This window comes from Haemaphysalis longicornis, unplaced genomic scaffold, assembly GCF_048455015.1.
Source record: "Haemaphysalis longicornis isolate Haplotype H1 unplaced genomic scaffold, Haemaphysalis longicornis Haplotype H1 scaffold_12, whole genome shotgun sequence".
In the NCBI taxonomy this organism is placed as follows: Eukaryota; Metazoa; Arthropoda; class Arachnida; order Ixodida; family Ixodidae; genus Haemaphysalis; species Haemaphysalis longicornis.
Window position 1 is genome coordinate 18,652,837 of NW_027526225.1, and position 17,844 is coordinate 18,670,680.

The 17,844-nt window shown below is 47.8% G+C and overlaps 1 protein-coding gene across 1 annotated transcript in view; it reads right to left on the reverse strand.

Annotated features, from left to right (window-relative positions):
- LOC144161520 (uncharacterized) overlaps positions 1-17,551 on the reverse strand; it is a 68,091-nt gene extending 50,540 nt beyond the window's left edge. Inside the window, exon 1 of the mRNA XM_077692180.1 lies at positions 17,333-17,551. Within this exon, the coding sequence (XP_077548306.1) occupies positions 17,333-17,551 (219 nt within the window). The remainder of the gene's footprint in view (positions 1-17,332) is intronic.
- Between the last annotated feature and the right edge of the window lie 293 nt (positions 17,552-17,844).

Below are 17,844 nucleotides of genomic sequence, written 5' to 3' on the forward strand. Positions count from 1 at the left end.
GCGGAGGCAGTGGCGAAGGGAACGTGCCACGTAGGATGATCTCCAGGGGGCGCAGAAGTGGTGACTCATGGGTCTGGGATCTTTAACAGGAAGTTCCGCAGCATATCAGCGGAAGGTCTGAATGGGCTTTCGCTATCACATTTCTAAACAGCCGAAAGTGCCCCAGTAATTTCTGCTTTTTGCTAAAATCCTCACGCTGCTGCTCTATCACGGCTGATTATTCTGCACTGCAATGCTTTGCCACTTTCCTGGAATTGCTGGCTAGAACTTTCAAAGAGCTAGGGTTAAGAAGAGTGATATTTCTTTTCAAACAGGGAAGAGAATTATAGATGCGCCCAGTGCAGCTGCCCTGGCCACTCGGAAACTTGCTTTCCTTATGGTGGAGACTGCAGGTGTGTGGATGGAACCCTGTACTACCCGAACGGAACCTGCGCGTTTAGTTCCAAGGATGGTTGCCCCAAAGAAAACGAAAAATTGTAAGACAACCTTTCTTACCCTTGTCTCTACAGCTTGCCTTGAATGTCGTAGGAAACGCTCTAGTAATAAGTTTCGCTGCTAAACTACCAATATAATTCGTATATCCGTGGAAATTTGTAGATGCGTAATAGTAATGCCTAACATTTCGCCCCAAACCCGGTGTGAAAAAATTTGGCATAGACTTGGTTGGAAAAATATATAAACCATGCGGCGGTGTTTGCAAACCATCTACTGCTGTTTCTCGCCCTGTGTTGCTCTTTCGATTGTAATGCGCAGAAACCCGGTGAGAGAATTGCGAAAAAGAAGAGACGCTGATGTGACCCTGGGTAGCTAAATAAATCAGCTTAAGCACCCTACGAAATGTGAACTCCCGTTACAGAACTTTGCAAACATATTATTTGCAGGTGTAATAGAAAACAAGACAGACTTCAAAATTAGCAAATACCGCACTTATTTCAATATATTTTCTCCATCACCTCTTTCCTTATCCTTGTGTGTGTAACTTCACCTTTAGTCACCTTATGGTACAGTGAGTGGCTTCGATTGTCTCAGCGTTTTGCATTATCCACCACGCGAGTAACAGCACGGAGGCACCAACCGAAAAACTGCGCCCCTTTTTGCCATGCCATCACTCCTAGCGAGCGATGAGTTTCTCCGTGTGCCAAATTCTATGACCCCACGGGGCACGCGGGGTTGCTATCGTTACAATTAAAAGCAGCCCGTGGTCACGCAAAGAGAGCTTTTGCCTTGGACGACAGTTACAGAACGGCGGTTTTGTGACTTCACCTGGACCGACCCGACCGGCTTTTTAATCAGTGGGCCGGTTGCCGGTCCATACTTAAAACTGGCTGTCATTGGCCGGTTTTCTGGCCCTCGTGAGCAGAGAAAATACGCGGCCGAGCGCGCAGCCTGTGGTGGAGGGGGACCTGGTCACGCAAAGAGAGCTTTTGCCTTGGACGACAGTTACAGAACGGCGGTTTTGTGACTTCAAAACGCAATAAACATGTACCTCTTGTGTTTTGCTTGATAGTACCAGCCGATAGATCATGAGTAAGATGCACCCGTTCAAACAAAAATCTCACAGGTTGCAATGTCGATACCGCCAAGTAGTCAACTGATTCGTCTCTGTATGCCAGTATCGGAAAGCTATACCAGTGGGAGCCCCTTGTGGCCTCCTACGTGACAGCAAAAGGGTGCGTTCCCTCCTACGTCAGAGCAGTCATAATCATCGACCTCGCGCGCTCCAGTGCGGGGCGTATGCGGGATATGTGCAACCGGGACGCGGCCAAACGTCATCCGTTTTGCGTGGCGCCACCTATGAGCGAGAGGGATAGGCTCTACGTCTGGAGCGCCCTCATTTGTATGCTGCAGATGGCGCAATCTGTCTAGGTGTAGGCTAGCTTTAGTTTTCGATTAACACCGTCTTAATTATTTATCGCTCACCCGTTTACGTGAGCGATGACGTAGGCGTTCTGCTGAGCGCGGGCAGAGGCTGGGAGAGAAAAATCGATTTTTAGCTGGGCTGGGATTGAGAGAGGACTCTAGGGTTGCGAGTCCTTTTATCACCCGTGACGAGCAATGGGAGGGTGCGCTGGGTAGGTCCGACCTGGGCGTTCAGATTGCCTTGGTGGAACGAGCTGCCATCGTCGCCGCCGACCTCCAACCGGCGACCACCAAGCTTCCCTAGCCCCAATCGCTCAATAAAAGTTTCTCTCTCTCTCTCTCTCTCTCTCTCTCTGGCATCTGTTACATAGCTCTACAGAGGTCTGCCCTTATTCTTATGCAGAGTTTGAGGTGATCTTTACGGAGAGTCGTTGTCACGGACACTGCCGTTGTTGGGCCGCAGTCCATGCTAGAAAATGTGCAGCTAATTTGAAATGGCGGAAGTTTGGTTTTGATACCGCTGCAGACAAATTTTACTCTTTACTGCTGCGCCGCCGCCATTTAAGGGGTCGTTGTTAGGCCACGCTGCATGCTGGGGTATGAGCTTCTAATTTGAAATGGCGGAGCACGGCTTTTGACACTGTTGAAGACACCTGTTACTACTTACCGCTGCCATGCATACTGCTGTTAGGCATGCATGCTGTGATATGAGGGGCTAATTCGCACAGTTGCCGGCACATGTCACTGTGTTCAGCCGCAGCGCTGTATACTGGGATATGAGCAAGTACTTCAAACGTACTAAATTTGGATTTTGACGCCTTTGCAGACTCGTGTTCTTGTTTACCCATCGTTTCCATGGGCCACACTGCATGCGGGAAATGAGCGGCTCTTGTATTTTACACAAATACGTTAAGAAACCGAAAACGGAATCGATATCCTTGCGATTCGGTCAGGCGGGTGCGGTAGTAAAATTAAGATGTCCAACCTTAAGCAATGCTTGTAATGTCTGCGTATCCAAAGAAGTTCCCAAAGTTTCCTTTATTTTGTCGTTAAATTCCAAGATGTTGGGCATCGTCTCCAAATTCAAGTTGAAGCCAGCCCCTGTAAGAGCGATCAGTTCTTGTGTTGCCTTTCTTACGCACAGGAACGTGTCATACGGTCAAAAACTAGCAAAGACCTGGCAGTCAATCCAAACAATAAATTGGAGCCTTTCAAAATGTCCTAATATATATTATGAAAAGGTGTTTCTTATTGCGTGCAGTGTGCAAGGAATATTTCGTGCGAAACAGGGTCCCGCCATCTATGCTGACAATTCTCGGTAGTATTCAAGCAATGCAACAGATTCTTGCGTATTGCAAATTTTTGTTTTACGCCCTTCACGTTTTCGCGTTGTCGATAAATCTTGAAATCTCACAGAGGAAACATGGCTACAGTTTGTGCACTTACCAATGATTATTGCAGCTTTTCCCAAGATCTTGCCAAACGTTTACAGGTGTGGCAAAAGAAATCGTGCATGCTTTCAGAATTGGCGAATGAAACTTTTCTATTCGCATCGTTTACTACGAATCGGCTTCTCTGGTAGCCGGTTTACACACAGGCTGACGCGAAATCCTGACGGCTAGTTCTAAGACGTCAAAGAGACTATTGTCTATTTGTTTCCATGGAGCCTAGATGTAATTATCGCACCACCAGAATCCCATTGGTGCATCTTCTGAATTTTCTCATACCCTCATTTTTTTCAGAGTAATGGCTTCAGAAAGTTTTGCGCCAAGCTTTTTGAGACATCACATTTTTATAAATATTGCGATACCATTTGCATTTAGAAGCATAAAACACAAAACAAAACCAATGGAAACAATACTCTCTTTCACGTGTGAGAAACTTCCATCAGGAATGCACCTGAGCCTTTGTCGAAACCGGATGCCGGACACGCCGATTCATAGTAAACGATGCGAATAAAAACATTTCATTCGCCAATTCTGAAAAGATGCATTATTGCTTTTACCGCACATGTAGAAGTTTGGCGAGATCTTGGTGAAACCTACGGCACCGAATGGGAAGTGCAGATCTGCAGCAGTGTATGCTCGGCGGAATTGAAGAATTCTTCGAAAATGCGGAAACTCGAAGAAGGGCATAAAACTGTAGTTTATAATCTGCGAAAAAGTTCTGCATTGCTTGAACACCACCGAGAATAATTGTCAGCAAATATGGGGAACCGCTGTATCGCACGAATTATTTGTAGCACGCTGCACGCAAATAAACATCGCTTTTTATAATATATTTTAGAGCATCTTGAAATGCTTCAATTTATCGTTTGAGTCTACTGCCAGGAAGTATAATCCAATGCAACTGCAGAGGCATCCTTAAAAATACTGATGATGTCTAAGAACTTTTGCATTCCCATGGGCCAAGTGTGATGTGCTTTCAAGACACGCATTTAAACTCGAAACACACATATTTCTTGAACAATTACATGTTATTTAGGAAGGACAGGGGTGGTGGCTGTACATCCCCAGGTGGTGTGGCCGTCATCGACGAAAAATCCCCGGCCTGTAACCCCATCCATCTGAAGATTGTTCTCTAGGCTGTCGCAATTCACACAATTACTTTTAACAGGTTAATAACGATATGCTCCCTCCACAGGCCTCCTGAGTACGGGCAATCAAGTACCGAGTTTGAGGCTCTGATACACCAGTTTCTGAACCATTTTAAATGCATTTTAAATGCAGAGCATTTCAGTAACTCACGATGTCACCCGCGTTGACGTCCGTAGTCGTAGTGCGCACCCCTCCCCCTACACTATATAAAAAAAAGACTATCCCGCGCCTGGTTTCGATCCCTCGACCCTGCGGGCGGAACGCAATGTACATGGTGCTCTACCCACTGCGCCACAAAGCCGACACAGAATGGGAGGCTACGAACGCGCCTTATATCCTTGACTCATTCAAACTACGTCAAGAAGCTGCTGATACAACGCATTCACTACCACCAACTCCCGAAACGCTAAACGTTAACCCAATACACCCACCCCCTATGCGACGCATTTACTCGAGTCCCCCCCGCGGGGAGATGGGCCCAATTTTTTCTTTTATTAGGAGACCTCAATTCTCATGACCCACTCTGTGGTTCTTCCCTCACGGAAGTCCGAGTCGCCCCATTGAAAAGTTCCTAATATCTCGGGAGCTAGCTTTTTAACAAAAAAAATTCCCGCGCCTTCCCGGGAGGGGAACACGAGTAAATGCAGAGCATTGGGGCCTTAGTACTGGTTGAAGGCAGTGTTGCTTCCATCGCTTCTTCCGTGATGCTGGAGTAGCAGACACGAGTAAACGTGGGAGCGAGCGTCAACCAAGGAAGGAAGGAGCAACGGAGTGACAAGCACGAGCGACCGCTAGCGGCTTTATATTTGCAGTGCGCGCAGTAGAGGGAGAGCGGTACGGGGGGGGAGAGCGCGCATGCGCAAGCAGCGCGCGCTCTTCTACGCCCCACCGCGCTGCTATCACGCACCTGTTACGCCGAGACACGGCCGGGCAGGAGGAGCGGCGAGCATGCACTTTCATATGAAAGTGCGCGCCCGCCGCTCCTCCAGCCCGGTCGTGGCCGAGACCGCGACGGAGCATTCCGGGGGTGACGAGCGAACGGGCTGACTACGACGCATGCGCGCACCTGCTGCGGACGCGGAGCTGTGGACGCCGTCCGACGCAGGAAGAGGCGAGGCTAAGAAATGCCCTGCATTTAAAAATCGCCAGCATAGCATCACTTAGGACGCAATACACATTCATACCTCCACTTGGTAATTGGCTCTGCAGTTCTCTTTCCATCCCTTGAGAAGGACGCGGACACGCACAGGTATGGTAACGGCCACTTCTCACCCACATTAACATTTATGGGGAGAGGCCCCAACAGTTCATATTCCCATAGCAAGTTTACGAAGCAAAAGCAAAATGGAGTACATTCACAGATACATCTATGCTACAGCACGCAGCCAGCAGTACACTTACTCGTAGACGAATCCACCCAACTCCTCACGGCACACAACCTCGGTACTCCCAGGAAGTCAGTTCCCCAGGTCCCCGGTTCCCCGAACAAATTGAGGAGGCCATGGCGGAACGAGGACTAAAGCGAACACGAGAGGTCCAGAAGAAGGAATGGGCTGTCCTTCGTTGGTACCCCAGGTCCATTAACCTTGTATCATCTAAAAGGGCGAAGACACTAGGTAAGGTTGTGCGCCGCGAGGCGAAACGCGAGAGTTGGCCCACCCTCCTTACATGAAATAATTCCTACACAGCAGACACACACAAGGTATGCACAAGAATACGCATTAAAGGACAACATACACACAGCCTGCCCCTGTTGAGCACAACAGAAGACACACTCGAAGATCAGGCACAACACCTCCAACACGTTCCCGGCTCTGCACTAAACACAAACACTTTCCATAAACATAAAACCACTAGTTAAAAGTCCCTCCTTGACAATACAAGTGAAAAGGCGGATACAATTTCACTTTTACACTGTGTGAGTTGAAGGCCGTTCTGAGCACATGTAGACATTCAGCCCCAGACGCCGATAAGATTATATGCACCATAGTACAACACCTACAGCCAGACAAGTTTGACACACTCCTGCACCTATACAACAAAATATCGTTTTCGGGGCGCATTCTAGCGTCTTGCAGGAAGGCCATAGTTGTGGCTTTTCTGGAGGAGAGGATCCTTCCTGTACCACCAGCTATCGACCCGTCGCTCTTACAAGCTGCCTGTGCAAGGTCCTAGGGAAGATGATAATCAGGAGACATATGTACTTCTTGGTAGAACGGTTTTCTCAGTCTTCTCGGTGTTCTCAACGGTCTTCTCTTAGTACAACGGTCCTCTCGAGAGCTGCCAAACAGGCTTTAGGGCAGGGCGATCTATCAACGATCAGCTCGTAGCATTAGATTCTGAAAGATGCTTTCCTGCACAAGCAGTATTGTATGACGGTAATCTTGGATCTGGAAAAATCCTAGGATACTGCCAGGCAGTAAGGCACCCTCAGCAAGCCGAAACCCTTCGGCATGTCAGGTAACATGATAAACACGCCTGCCCGTTACATATCTGAAAAAACCTTTAGTGTAAGAGTTGGAAGTGCACTCTCTAGGGCTCACGCGCAGGAAAATAGCGTGCCGCAGGTTGGCGTTACGATTTCCACTCTATATATTCATAAAACGAATTCACTCAAAAAAGCATTGCCACCATCTATTTTAGGTTCAATCTATGCAGACGACTTGCAACTATCCTTTAAGTCTTGTAACCTGTCTATTTGCGAGCGCCAAGTTAAAAAGTGTTAAAAAGGTAGCTGGCTTCGGGGATAGACACGGTTTTAAATTTAATCGAGACAAGGGTACTTGTGTTTTGTTTTCCAAGAGGTGTGGCATTCGGCCGGATCCCGACTTTAAACTCAATAGTGTTTCAATTCCAGTCAAAAAAGGACACACGCTTCCATTTGCAGTCCCTGGCAGAAAACACACATTCTTTCCACATATCGAACAAATTAAGCAGAAATGCTTAAAGTCGATGACTATCTAAACGTTCTCTCACACACTTCATAACGTGCTGACAAACAACTCTTTTTACGTGTTTTATTCGCGTAATGGGTTCACTATTGGACTCTGGCTGTGTTGTACATTCGTCAGCGAGTAAAGCGTCCCTCAAAATGCTGGACCCAGTGCTTAATCGAGAACTTTACCTGGCATGTGGCGCCTTCCGCACCAGCCCGGTCGAAAGCCTTTATGTTTAGTGTAACAAATGCTACCTACAACATCAGCGCGAATCAGCAAGCATACACAGACCTCCTGTATGCTTTTAAAATCTCATCAATGCCTCACCATTATTTTCAGCCAGAGTTTTACGACACATCCAAATCTCAACTCCTGCTAAATGGTTATCGTTCTTTGTCTCTTCTCTTACAGAGTTACAGAGGAAGCGTAGGAGCTTGTTGTCTTCATTTTAGATACCATCAATACTGCTGTAACCGATGTTATAGCACCGTGGGATCTCCGTCCTATATCATGCGAAATATCTTTTACACATACAGAAAAAACCCGAGCGCCCAGATGTGCAATCCTGCAGCACCTCTTGTATCTGCAGCAGAAATGCCAATGTGCTGAATTTTATACTGACCCCTCCAAAACAGCCACCTCTGTAGCCTGCGCTGCGCATGGACCCAGCTTCAATTTCACTAAAACTGTGAATAGTAATACTTGTATGCTAACGGGAGAGGTCTATGATATACGTCTTGCTGTTAATCATATCCTTTGAAGTCACCGTCCAAAATTCATTATCTGTACAGATCCCCAAAGATTTGTACGTGCATTGTCGTCTTCAACGTCTTCCAAAAACCATGTACTTAATCTCGTCTTTAATGCCATTATGTCTGTGTATGCGAACAAACTGGGTACCAGGTCATTCTTGGATCGCCGGTAATGAGGTTGCAGGTCAAATGGCCGCTACTGCTGCACTCTTGAATGCAGTAGCCATAATATTACGTTACACCGATCAGAAGCCACACATGAGACAACAACTTTGCAAAACATGGCGACCACACTTGAGTGAACAGACAGACAAGTTACGCGTAATAAGCCCACACTTGAAACCATGCACCAGTGGCATTCGCAATAGATATACAGAAGTCGCCTTGTCTAGATTACGGATAGCACACACATGCAACAGACTCATACCTGCTCACTGCATCTCTAAGACCTGTGTGTAGAAGTTGTAGAGACGGCCTATCCGTGATCCACATCCTGATACAATGCAAGGCACTAGAAAGAACACGACAGAAACACTGCGCACAACTATACACACACCACATTCCACTGCACCCATCGTACGTTTTAGATGACGCACCCATAATTCCCCACAAGCGCACTCTTAAGTTTCTTACCGATGTCAAGTTTTTACACCTCATCACTAACCGTGCATGTTGACAGCCTGGCTTTGTGAAATTCCAAGGGTATATTTGTAAAATGCTGTATATTTATATCACTTTGCTCTCATAAAATAGCTTTTCCGTGATGCTCTTTGCTCTTAGTCGGCCTTGCGCCATAAAAAACCCAATCTTTATTATCATCAAATAGAATGGTGTTTAAGCTCGCCGTCACCTAGACAGAAGGCACCACTTCCATCCAAATCGAGCCGCTCCGGTCGTTGAGCCTCTCCTACTCTTTTATAGACGGCACCACCCAAAGCTGGTGATGTTTATTGGCAATGCTGTGGTTTCACATTTTCCGAGCACGTCCCGGCATCCAGCGCGCGAGGTCGATGATGACTGTTTTGACGGAGAAGGTGATATAGCCTCTTGCTGTGACTTAGGAGGTCGTGAGGTCGTCCCACTGGTATAGGTTTCTGCTCCATATGCCACGTATATTTTTGTTAAAGTTGCATATTGTGACGCGATGAAAGTGGGCCACATCAGCGCTCCAGACGGACAACGGTTTTTTTCTGAATCATACATTATTTCATTCGCATTTTGAAACTTTCTTTAACGCTGCAAATAAATAATCACAACAAAAACGCATGATGACTTGTTTCGCAAAAATGCGACATAGTTATTTGTGGATCCCTTCCCATCAATATGTCACAAAATACGGAAAGTTTGCTTCGGAAGAGGTTTCTGGCTCGCTTGGTTGAACCTGTTTTGTCCATTGTTGCAGCATCTGAAAGTACTCAGCACAGAGAAACAGGCATTCCACTTGTATACGCGTAAGTTCAGGCCACACGTTTTTTACCGCTAACGCGGAACAAGTCCAAATTGACGCTCAAAAGTTTAGAAATATTTTTCCGAGTTTCAGGTTGAAGATCGTGATGCTTCAAAAAAAAAACGGTGCAAGCCAGCAAATGCCATAGAATGCCTTGGCTTTCTGCCCAGCAAATGGTATTGCGAGAAAGTAGAAAGGGTCAGAAAGCCTTAGTTTTGGAACCATAAACAAAATTGGAACACAGAAATTACACGCACTTCTTGAAAAACGTGGACAAAATTTCCAATAATTTGTGCATGGCCTAAATCACGCCCTAAATGTTTTTGAATTTCAAACCTACTGTCAGGTGGGCACATTTTAGTGTAGAAGAAAGATATCCTGCAAATGGCATTTACTGAACTACTTGCGCCAGGTATACTTGCTCAAAGCGGTCTGTTTAGTTTCGTAATACTACAAATAAATTTTTATGATTACCGCAACTGCATTGTACACTGGGGGTCACTGGTGCGCGCAACTTGAAAGAAGTAGATTTTTTTTTGCTTCTGGGAACTTGGTTCTGCCAACTAACGGCGAACTCAGTAAAATATTAGGTCGGGTGCAGAACCCTGCAAAAAAAATCACGCCATATCCATGGAATGAATGATGATAAGTGGGGCGAAGCTCGAGAGGGGGAGATCATCGGTAACCGTAACTCTCCCGTGAAAGTTCGCCCATTACATCATTAAGAAAGACGTAAGACTGTGTGTGTACATTGTACAAATCAACTTTTATTTTCGGAGTCACTGCTCCCAGGCCCAGACCTGGTGAAAGACCCCGCGCCATCGAGGACTACCCCGCACCTCCACCACAATTTGTCACGTAGGATGGGACACAACGGTAATGAAAGAACTTTTATTTAGGGCGAACTTGTGCCCGAACAAGACGAGAGGAAACGAGCAAAGGTCCTTGCGTCTCGTTGGATCTCCGAGAACGACTGCCTGCGTTCGTGGCGTGATCTCTTGCGTGATCTCCCCCTCGCAGTGCACGTGCGCTCGCGCCTCCGTTGGCGAACACAGACAAGGTCGCGCTCCCGGTGCCGAGTTTGCGCTGCCGGTTGCAGCCGGTTCTTGCGCGTGCAACGCGGCCCACTTTGCGACATCTCCGAAAGCATGCGGCGGTCACGTACCACGAGACACAAAAGATGGACAGACCCATGGCTTTAGGAGCTTCGCCCCTAAAATTGCATATCGTTTTTGTGTAGCAGAGGAGGTTTCTAGTGCACTCTGCAAAGTTTGCCTGCTACGGAGTAAAATCCCGTGCCATGAGTAAGGGTGGACAACCAAGTAAAGTTTTCCTGGAACATCAATATGGTTTTCTACTGGCCTTAGATACGGAAGTTTGGCTGCGAATGCTTGTGCTAAGGGTCTTCGTCGAAATAATTTAGTTACACCAGTCGATCAGCTGGAAATACAACTGACGGCAAACGTGTCTATTTATGGCATGCAGAACGTGAAAGTTTTATGTCGACAGTCTTCTCTGGTAACTCGAAGCCGGCGGTGCTTCTAAGGCTTTTATACATGCAGTGAAACGGTATCCCTTAAACAACATCCATGAAGCGTCTTGATTGGGCAGAGCAAAAGCCACGTGCAAGAAAGGGGCAGCAAGTAGACGAGACAGCTCTGAACTCGCGAAAAAGTGGATCCCGAGGCTAAAGAGTTAGACGCCCACATACACATGGGAGCAGGAAGGCGTGTCGCCTAGCGGCAAAACATTTAACAACACGTTGTCTGAAGGAGAGTTCGCCGAATTTTAAAATGGTGCCCATCGCTAACTTACGTGCTCATTATGCATATCCGACTAAAGAGGCGTATCAAAGTTTCCCGTAATGGAATGGACTTTGCATCAAAATCTACGCACCAGTTGGTTTCTGCACAGGTAAAGCCTAAATGCTTGAAATGGCGGCCATACAAAGCGCCGCTGTAAAATTTGCTATGTGTTTCTCTCACATCAGCTCAGGCATGTAGCTGACTGTTTCGAGGGGAAGTCTTTTTACCAGCGAAGCTGTATATGCCGGTGGTTGGTGCAATGAACATGCTCAAGAGAATCTCGCCACTCTAGGGAGGAACTCGCTTCGGCACTGGTCGGAGGCGTATCGGGCGCCTGGGACGCGTCGAGAGTGGCTGGCGACGCGTGGGAGTGGAGCAGGTTTGACGGTTTAAAGGAAGTAAATAATGACAAAATAAAAGAACACAACAGGCCGAGAAGCGGAAACCCTAAGCATCTTCCTTGTTAGTGTCCCTCATGCCAGACAACCCCCTGATACGCAAGACCAAAGAATCCGAACGCTGGCAGCCGAACGAGATCAGAAAGTTTAAGCAAAACAGACAAACTCTGAGCACATTTTGAGCATCCAGGCAAGCATCTTCCTAGTTAGTTTCCCTCATGCCAGACAACCCCCTGATACGCAAGACCAAAGAATCCGAACGCTGGCAGCCGAACGAGATCAGAAAGTTTAAGCAAAACAGACAAACTCTGAGCACATTTTGAGCATCCAGGCAAGCATCTTCCTAGTTAGTTTCCCTCATGCCAGACAACCCCCTGATCCGCAAGACCAAAGAATCCGAACGCTGGCAGCCGAACGAGATTAGAAAGTTTAAGCAAAACAGACAAACTCTGAGCACATTTTTAGCATCCAGGCGACATTCCTGCTCGACGCTAGTCTATACGGTGCGTCAGCGACCCAGTCGCCGTCTCTAAAAGTATCTCTCCTGATTTCGGGTCGCTGCCAAGCAGAAGTAGGGAACCAACTTTCGCATACCCTGAGCACCGCCATGTTGACCAGCGAGTGCAGCGCGCAGGGTCAGCTTATAATTTATCAACCACTAGCACCGCACGCTTGCAACATGGATATTTTTCAAACTTGCCGAAGACTGGTTGGGATACTTCAAATGTGTATCCCGTTCTAACCGGCGGGATGGCACCCCAAAGCTGAGGAACGTGTTCTTCAGCCCCCAGGACTGCGCCTAACATGGTTCGAGAACAAGGAGGCCACGCTGCACACGCGGCACAATTTTTGCCAGCAGTTGTTTTAGGTCTTCGCCAGTGCGTATCGAAGCGAAAAGCCCGAGAAAGCACTGCAGTCTCGGGCGCAGCTCCAAAATGAAAGCGTGAGCGTGCACAGTAAACACAAGACGCATGTCTTCCGACAAGACAGCGCAACAAGTCAGTCGAGAAGAAGCTAGGCCATATCACGCGTGTCCCCAAAAAGCGTTTGCTCGGCGGCTTCGTTTGAAACGCCCCAAGGGCCATTGCGGAGCTTATATCCAGGGCGTATCGAGTAGAGAGTGCGCTGAGAAGGTGCCCATGACTAATACGACTGCAAACGTACGGTTGCTAGGCTGATTGGTAGTCGTAACTACAACATTGGTGACAAGAAGGCTTGCCTTCGAGTGTTAATTCGTTCCATGGTACGCGCGGAGCTGCTAAAAATTGGGCCCATATCCCCGCGAGGGGGACTCGAGTAAATGCGTCGCATAGGGGGTGGGTGTATTGCATTAACGTTTAGTGTTTGGGGAGTTGGTGGTAGTGAATGCGTTGTATCAGCACCTTCTTGACGTAGTTTGAATGAGTCAAGGATATAAGGCGCGTTCATAGCCTTTTTTTTGTGTGTCGGGTTTGTGGCGCAGTGGGCAGAGCACCATGTACCTTGCGTTCCGCCCGCAGGGTCGTGGGATCGAAACCAGGCGCCGATAAGTATTTTTTATATAGTGTAGGGGGAGGGGTGCGGACCTGTTGTTGAGAGCGAGGAGGGTAGCGTGATGCGGGGAGGAGGAGTGGGGGAGAGGGCGCAACTGTGCGCTGAGCTGTTGCGCACGGACGGCGGACGCTACATGTGAGTTAAAGAAATGCTCTGCATTTAAAACACGCGAGGAGCAGTGGAGAGCAGGCGAGGAGGAGTGAGGGAGAGGGTGCACCTGGAACGGCTGTTGCGGACGCAGAGGCACGCCAACGCCGACAACTCCGGGTGACATCGTGAGTTAAAGAAATGCTCTGCATTTAAAATACAGGAAACGGAACGACAGGTCACTGCGGGAGCCGTCACTTGCATCGTGCGAGATGATGTAACCGCAAGCTTTGCAGTTGTCGACATCTCCCTAGGAAATCTCCGGTCAAATTTAAACGCATCTAACTGTCTAACGCCCAGACAGTGATATGCCCTACACCTGTGTTGCAATGCCTACACATTTTCAGGAACAATATACCTGCTTTGGTTGAGAAATACGTACCACTCATTTCCGTTTCAAGCGAAGAATCTAAGCAATGGTTCGTTAGGTCCCTCCACACACAAAGAAACAAGAATGAAATATTATACCAATGTATGGGGTGCTCGCGTACTACCGAAGGATGGCAGAAGTACAAACAGTGTCTGCAAAATCATGCGTCATCTACAACTTGTGCTGACAGTAAATACATCTCACAAGACCTATCCTTCTATCCTATACACTATCCATGAAAAGTTAGGCAGAAATATCCCCCGGGTGCATGTAATAAGGTTTTACAAAATGATATGAACACAGTCCTATTCGGGAGAGTCAGTCCACCAACGTGTTTAACACAATGTTGTCAGTATTTACTACGGAAGAATATCCCAATATTCCTTGTGTTGATCATCTTGGTTCCCATACATGCAACTGGTTGCCATAACTACTAAATGCTTCAAATGTCTTATCAATAACCATAAACTATCTACAACCACAGTAGTGGATATTAATATTAGTAATAATTTATTGTTCATTAGTTCATTTTAAACAACAATTAAATCTACCCTTAACCTTCAATCCCTAGCAGTTCGACGTAAAATTTCCCGACTTTCGTTGTTCCACAAAATATTTTATCACCAACATCTGCATGAAGAACTCATTTTGCCACCATTGTACGTTTCTTCTCGCCTTGATCATGCTCACAAAGTCGGTATTGCATCAACCCGAACGACCGCTTTTTCTCAGTCGTTTATTCCCCGTACGTCATTAGAATGGAATCGCCTTCCCTCTCCTACAGCAACCATTGTAAATCACACGCTTTTCAAAAATGCCATAGTCAACATTGTGTAATTCTTGCTTGTTGTGTACAGTTATGCTTGCTTTCTGCGTTTCTTTTTGTTTTGCCTAATTTTGTATAAGATGTTTGTTTGATATGTATTTCTCTCGCTGCTTTTTTTTGTTATTCTTATGAATGTACCCACTCCCCTCTATAATGCCATTGGCCCTGAGGGTATTACTAATAAATAAATAAATAAATAGCTTCATTTTATTTCATAGTGGTTAAATACCGAATCTTTTTTAAGTGAGAGTTTGTACCACGTCTTTTTTTATTCCTTATCATCTGAAAATTGCCTAGAGACAGGAAAATAGCTAAAATTCTCCAATATCAAATCTGGGAATACGAATTAACCCGGAAACTACGTTTCTAGTTTGGTCACATTCATATGAAGGAAAACATATTATATATGCTGCTTGAAAGTTCGTATGCTCCAGTAACACGGTATAGCTTCAAACATTAAATCTCTTGTCGCAACCGGTAACTGTTTTGATAACCAGCTAGAATTGAGGAAACGTAAACGTTTTTCTTTGGAGAGATAGAAAGAGAGAGAAAAACTTTATTTGCCAAACAAAACTGTGGCGACTACGTGCCGAATGGGGCGGTTCCCTCTTCACGGGACCCATATGCTTCCTTGGCTGCCTGGCCCCTCGAGATCAGAACGAGCTGGTCTTCCAAAGCGGGGCTGGTTAGCAAGGTCTCCCATCGCTCGTTAAGGGGTGTGGGAAGGGTAGTGGAAGGTTGGGTCAGGAGTTGGGGATGGTCTCGGTGAATCGCACTCTCCGATGACGTGCCGGAGCATGCCCAATTGCCCACAGAAACTACACTCTTTTAGGGGCGAAGCTCCTTAGGGCGTGGGTCTGTCCATCCTCGACGTATGTATGTAGCTACCTCTAGTTTAGTTCTTGGATTGTTTACTAGATGGCGTGGCTATCTCTAGTTTAGTTCTTGGATTGTTTACTAGATGGCGGTACTTGTATATGATGAAAAGATGCGATTGGATTGTTTACTAGATGGCGTGGCTACCTCTAGTTTAGTTCTTGGATTGTTTACTAGATGGCGGGGAGCGTTGTAATAAAATCCGTTCGCTGTTGGCGCGCGCTCGGAGTCGCCCGATGGATAAGGCTGCAGATGTGCGAGCCCGCGAGGCAGAAGCGCTCCGTGAAGCTGCGCGACGCCGCCGCCAAGATCCTGCCGTACGAGAGCGGGAGGCCGAAGCGTGTCGTCTGGCTGCGCGACGACGCCGCCAAGATCCCAGCGTTCGAGAACGAGAGGCCCAAGCGTCACGGCAACGGCGCGAGGACCCTGCCGTACGCAAAGCGGCACGGCTGCGGCGCGAAGAGGATCTCCAAAACATCAGAGAACGGGAAGAGGCGAGAAAGCGCGCGTATCGGCAGGCAGACCCCGATGCAGTGAGAGCTCGTGAGGCGTCTGCAAAACGCATCAGGCGAGCTCAGCCCCAAGGTGCCGACGCGCGGTTTAAGCGAGACTTTCTAGACGTTACGTTCGGACACAGATGTAGTGGGCGAACTTTCACTGAAGAGTCACTGTTTTACCGATGATTTCCCCTCAGGAGCTTCGCCCACTCATCATCATTCACCCCGTGGATATGCTGTGAATTTTTTCCCAAAGGCGTCACCCTGTTTTGTACACAAATGTACTATCTTGTTGCACGTGACGACCATTCTCGTCTAAAACGGGAAACGCTGTCGTTTACTCCGTTTACTGACACAAGTATCATGCTGGAGCCGTCCGCTATGATGCGCACCAAAAAACGCGCCAAAGCTTGCTGCACCTTGCACGAGACGAGAACTCGCACAGAGGCTAGGGCAGAAGTGTAGCACGTGACTCGTGCGGCACAGCGTCAAATCGAGGGCTGAAGTGCAGGTGGCGCTAGCTGCACTGGCAAATCGAGTGCGAGAGTGCTGCACTGACTCAACAGGTGCAAAAAGTGTAGCCAAATCGAGGAGAACGAAGACAACGAATGGACAGGCTACACACGACGAGCGCCTACTCTCCACAGAATCCTTTATTCAAGGAAAATACAAGACATTTTCTTGAACGCAGCATTTAGCTGTGCGTCAGAGCCCCTCCTTTGTTATGTGTCCGTCCGCCGCCGTACCCCTGTTGCGCTGTTTGAAGACCGACATGGTGCAAACCGAGCAACTAGACCAGCTCGACATTGGGCTGCAGCTAAAGTATCCTTCAAGCCCAAAGAAAAGGGCTTGAAGGATTCAAGTTCACTGCGAATGACACCAAGTCACTACCTACGCGAGGGAAAACTCTTCACCTTGCAAGACCCAAGGATAAGGTTGCGATGTCTTAACCGTTATCAGCGCGAGAAAAAAAGCAAAACCGACCGAGGTAATACCTTTTATATCAGACTTAAAATGGCAAGGGTTTGACGAACCTGCAGCGCAGCTCCATCTACGTTTCATCAAGGATCCGAGCACAACCTCTCGGAGCAATGCTGGTGGACGGTCCTCATTGTCCATGTCCAGGGTAGCGTCACTAAAGTGACGCTAGTTCCAGGCCATGCTAGCCAGGCAACATCATGCCATACCTCATTGAGACCGTCCACCAGACACGGGTTTTTCCTTCCCCCGTCTGATGAGGGTGTTCAAGATAAAGCTTTCTCCCTCCGCGTAGCCGTGGCCCGCTCACCTCGTACGACTGCTGGAGCAGGCTGTCCGGGAAGGTCTCCCTGATGGCCCGCAGCAGCTTGGCGCGGTACTCCTCGTCGCCCTTGTACTCCACGTGCGTCTTCACCGTGACCGTGAAGCCCTGGGCGAACTTCTCCTGCAGGTGGGCGAGCACGAGGCACTGCAGCTCCCCGTCGATCATGATGGCCACCCGGTCGCACAGGCCGTCCACCTCGTCCATGCTGCGTCGCCGGGTGAGAAGGGCTATCAAGAAACGCTCATCACCTCATCACACTCCTATGAGACGTATTTTTCGTACCTCTCGGGGTGCAGTCTGCTTCGGAGATAGGGGTGCGGGAAGGATCCTGCTTGTATTTGCCTATAGATCATTTGCTTCGCTCTGCTGTGCGATCGCTGCGGGTCAGGGTACCGCCTTCTTCCTTAATAGAGCTCTTTGTATTTACCACAGAGTTACACAATAACATAAACATAAACTCGCTAGCTCACTTTCTCTATCTCAGTTTCCGGAAGTTT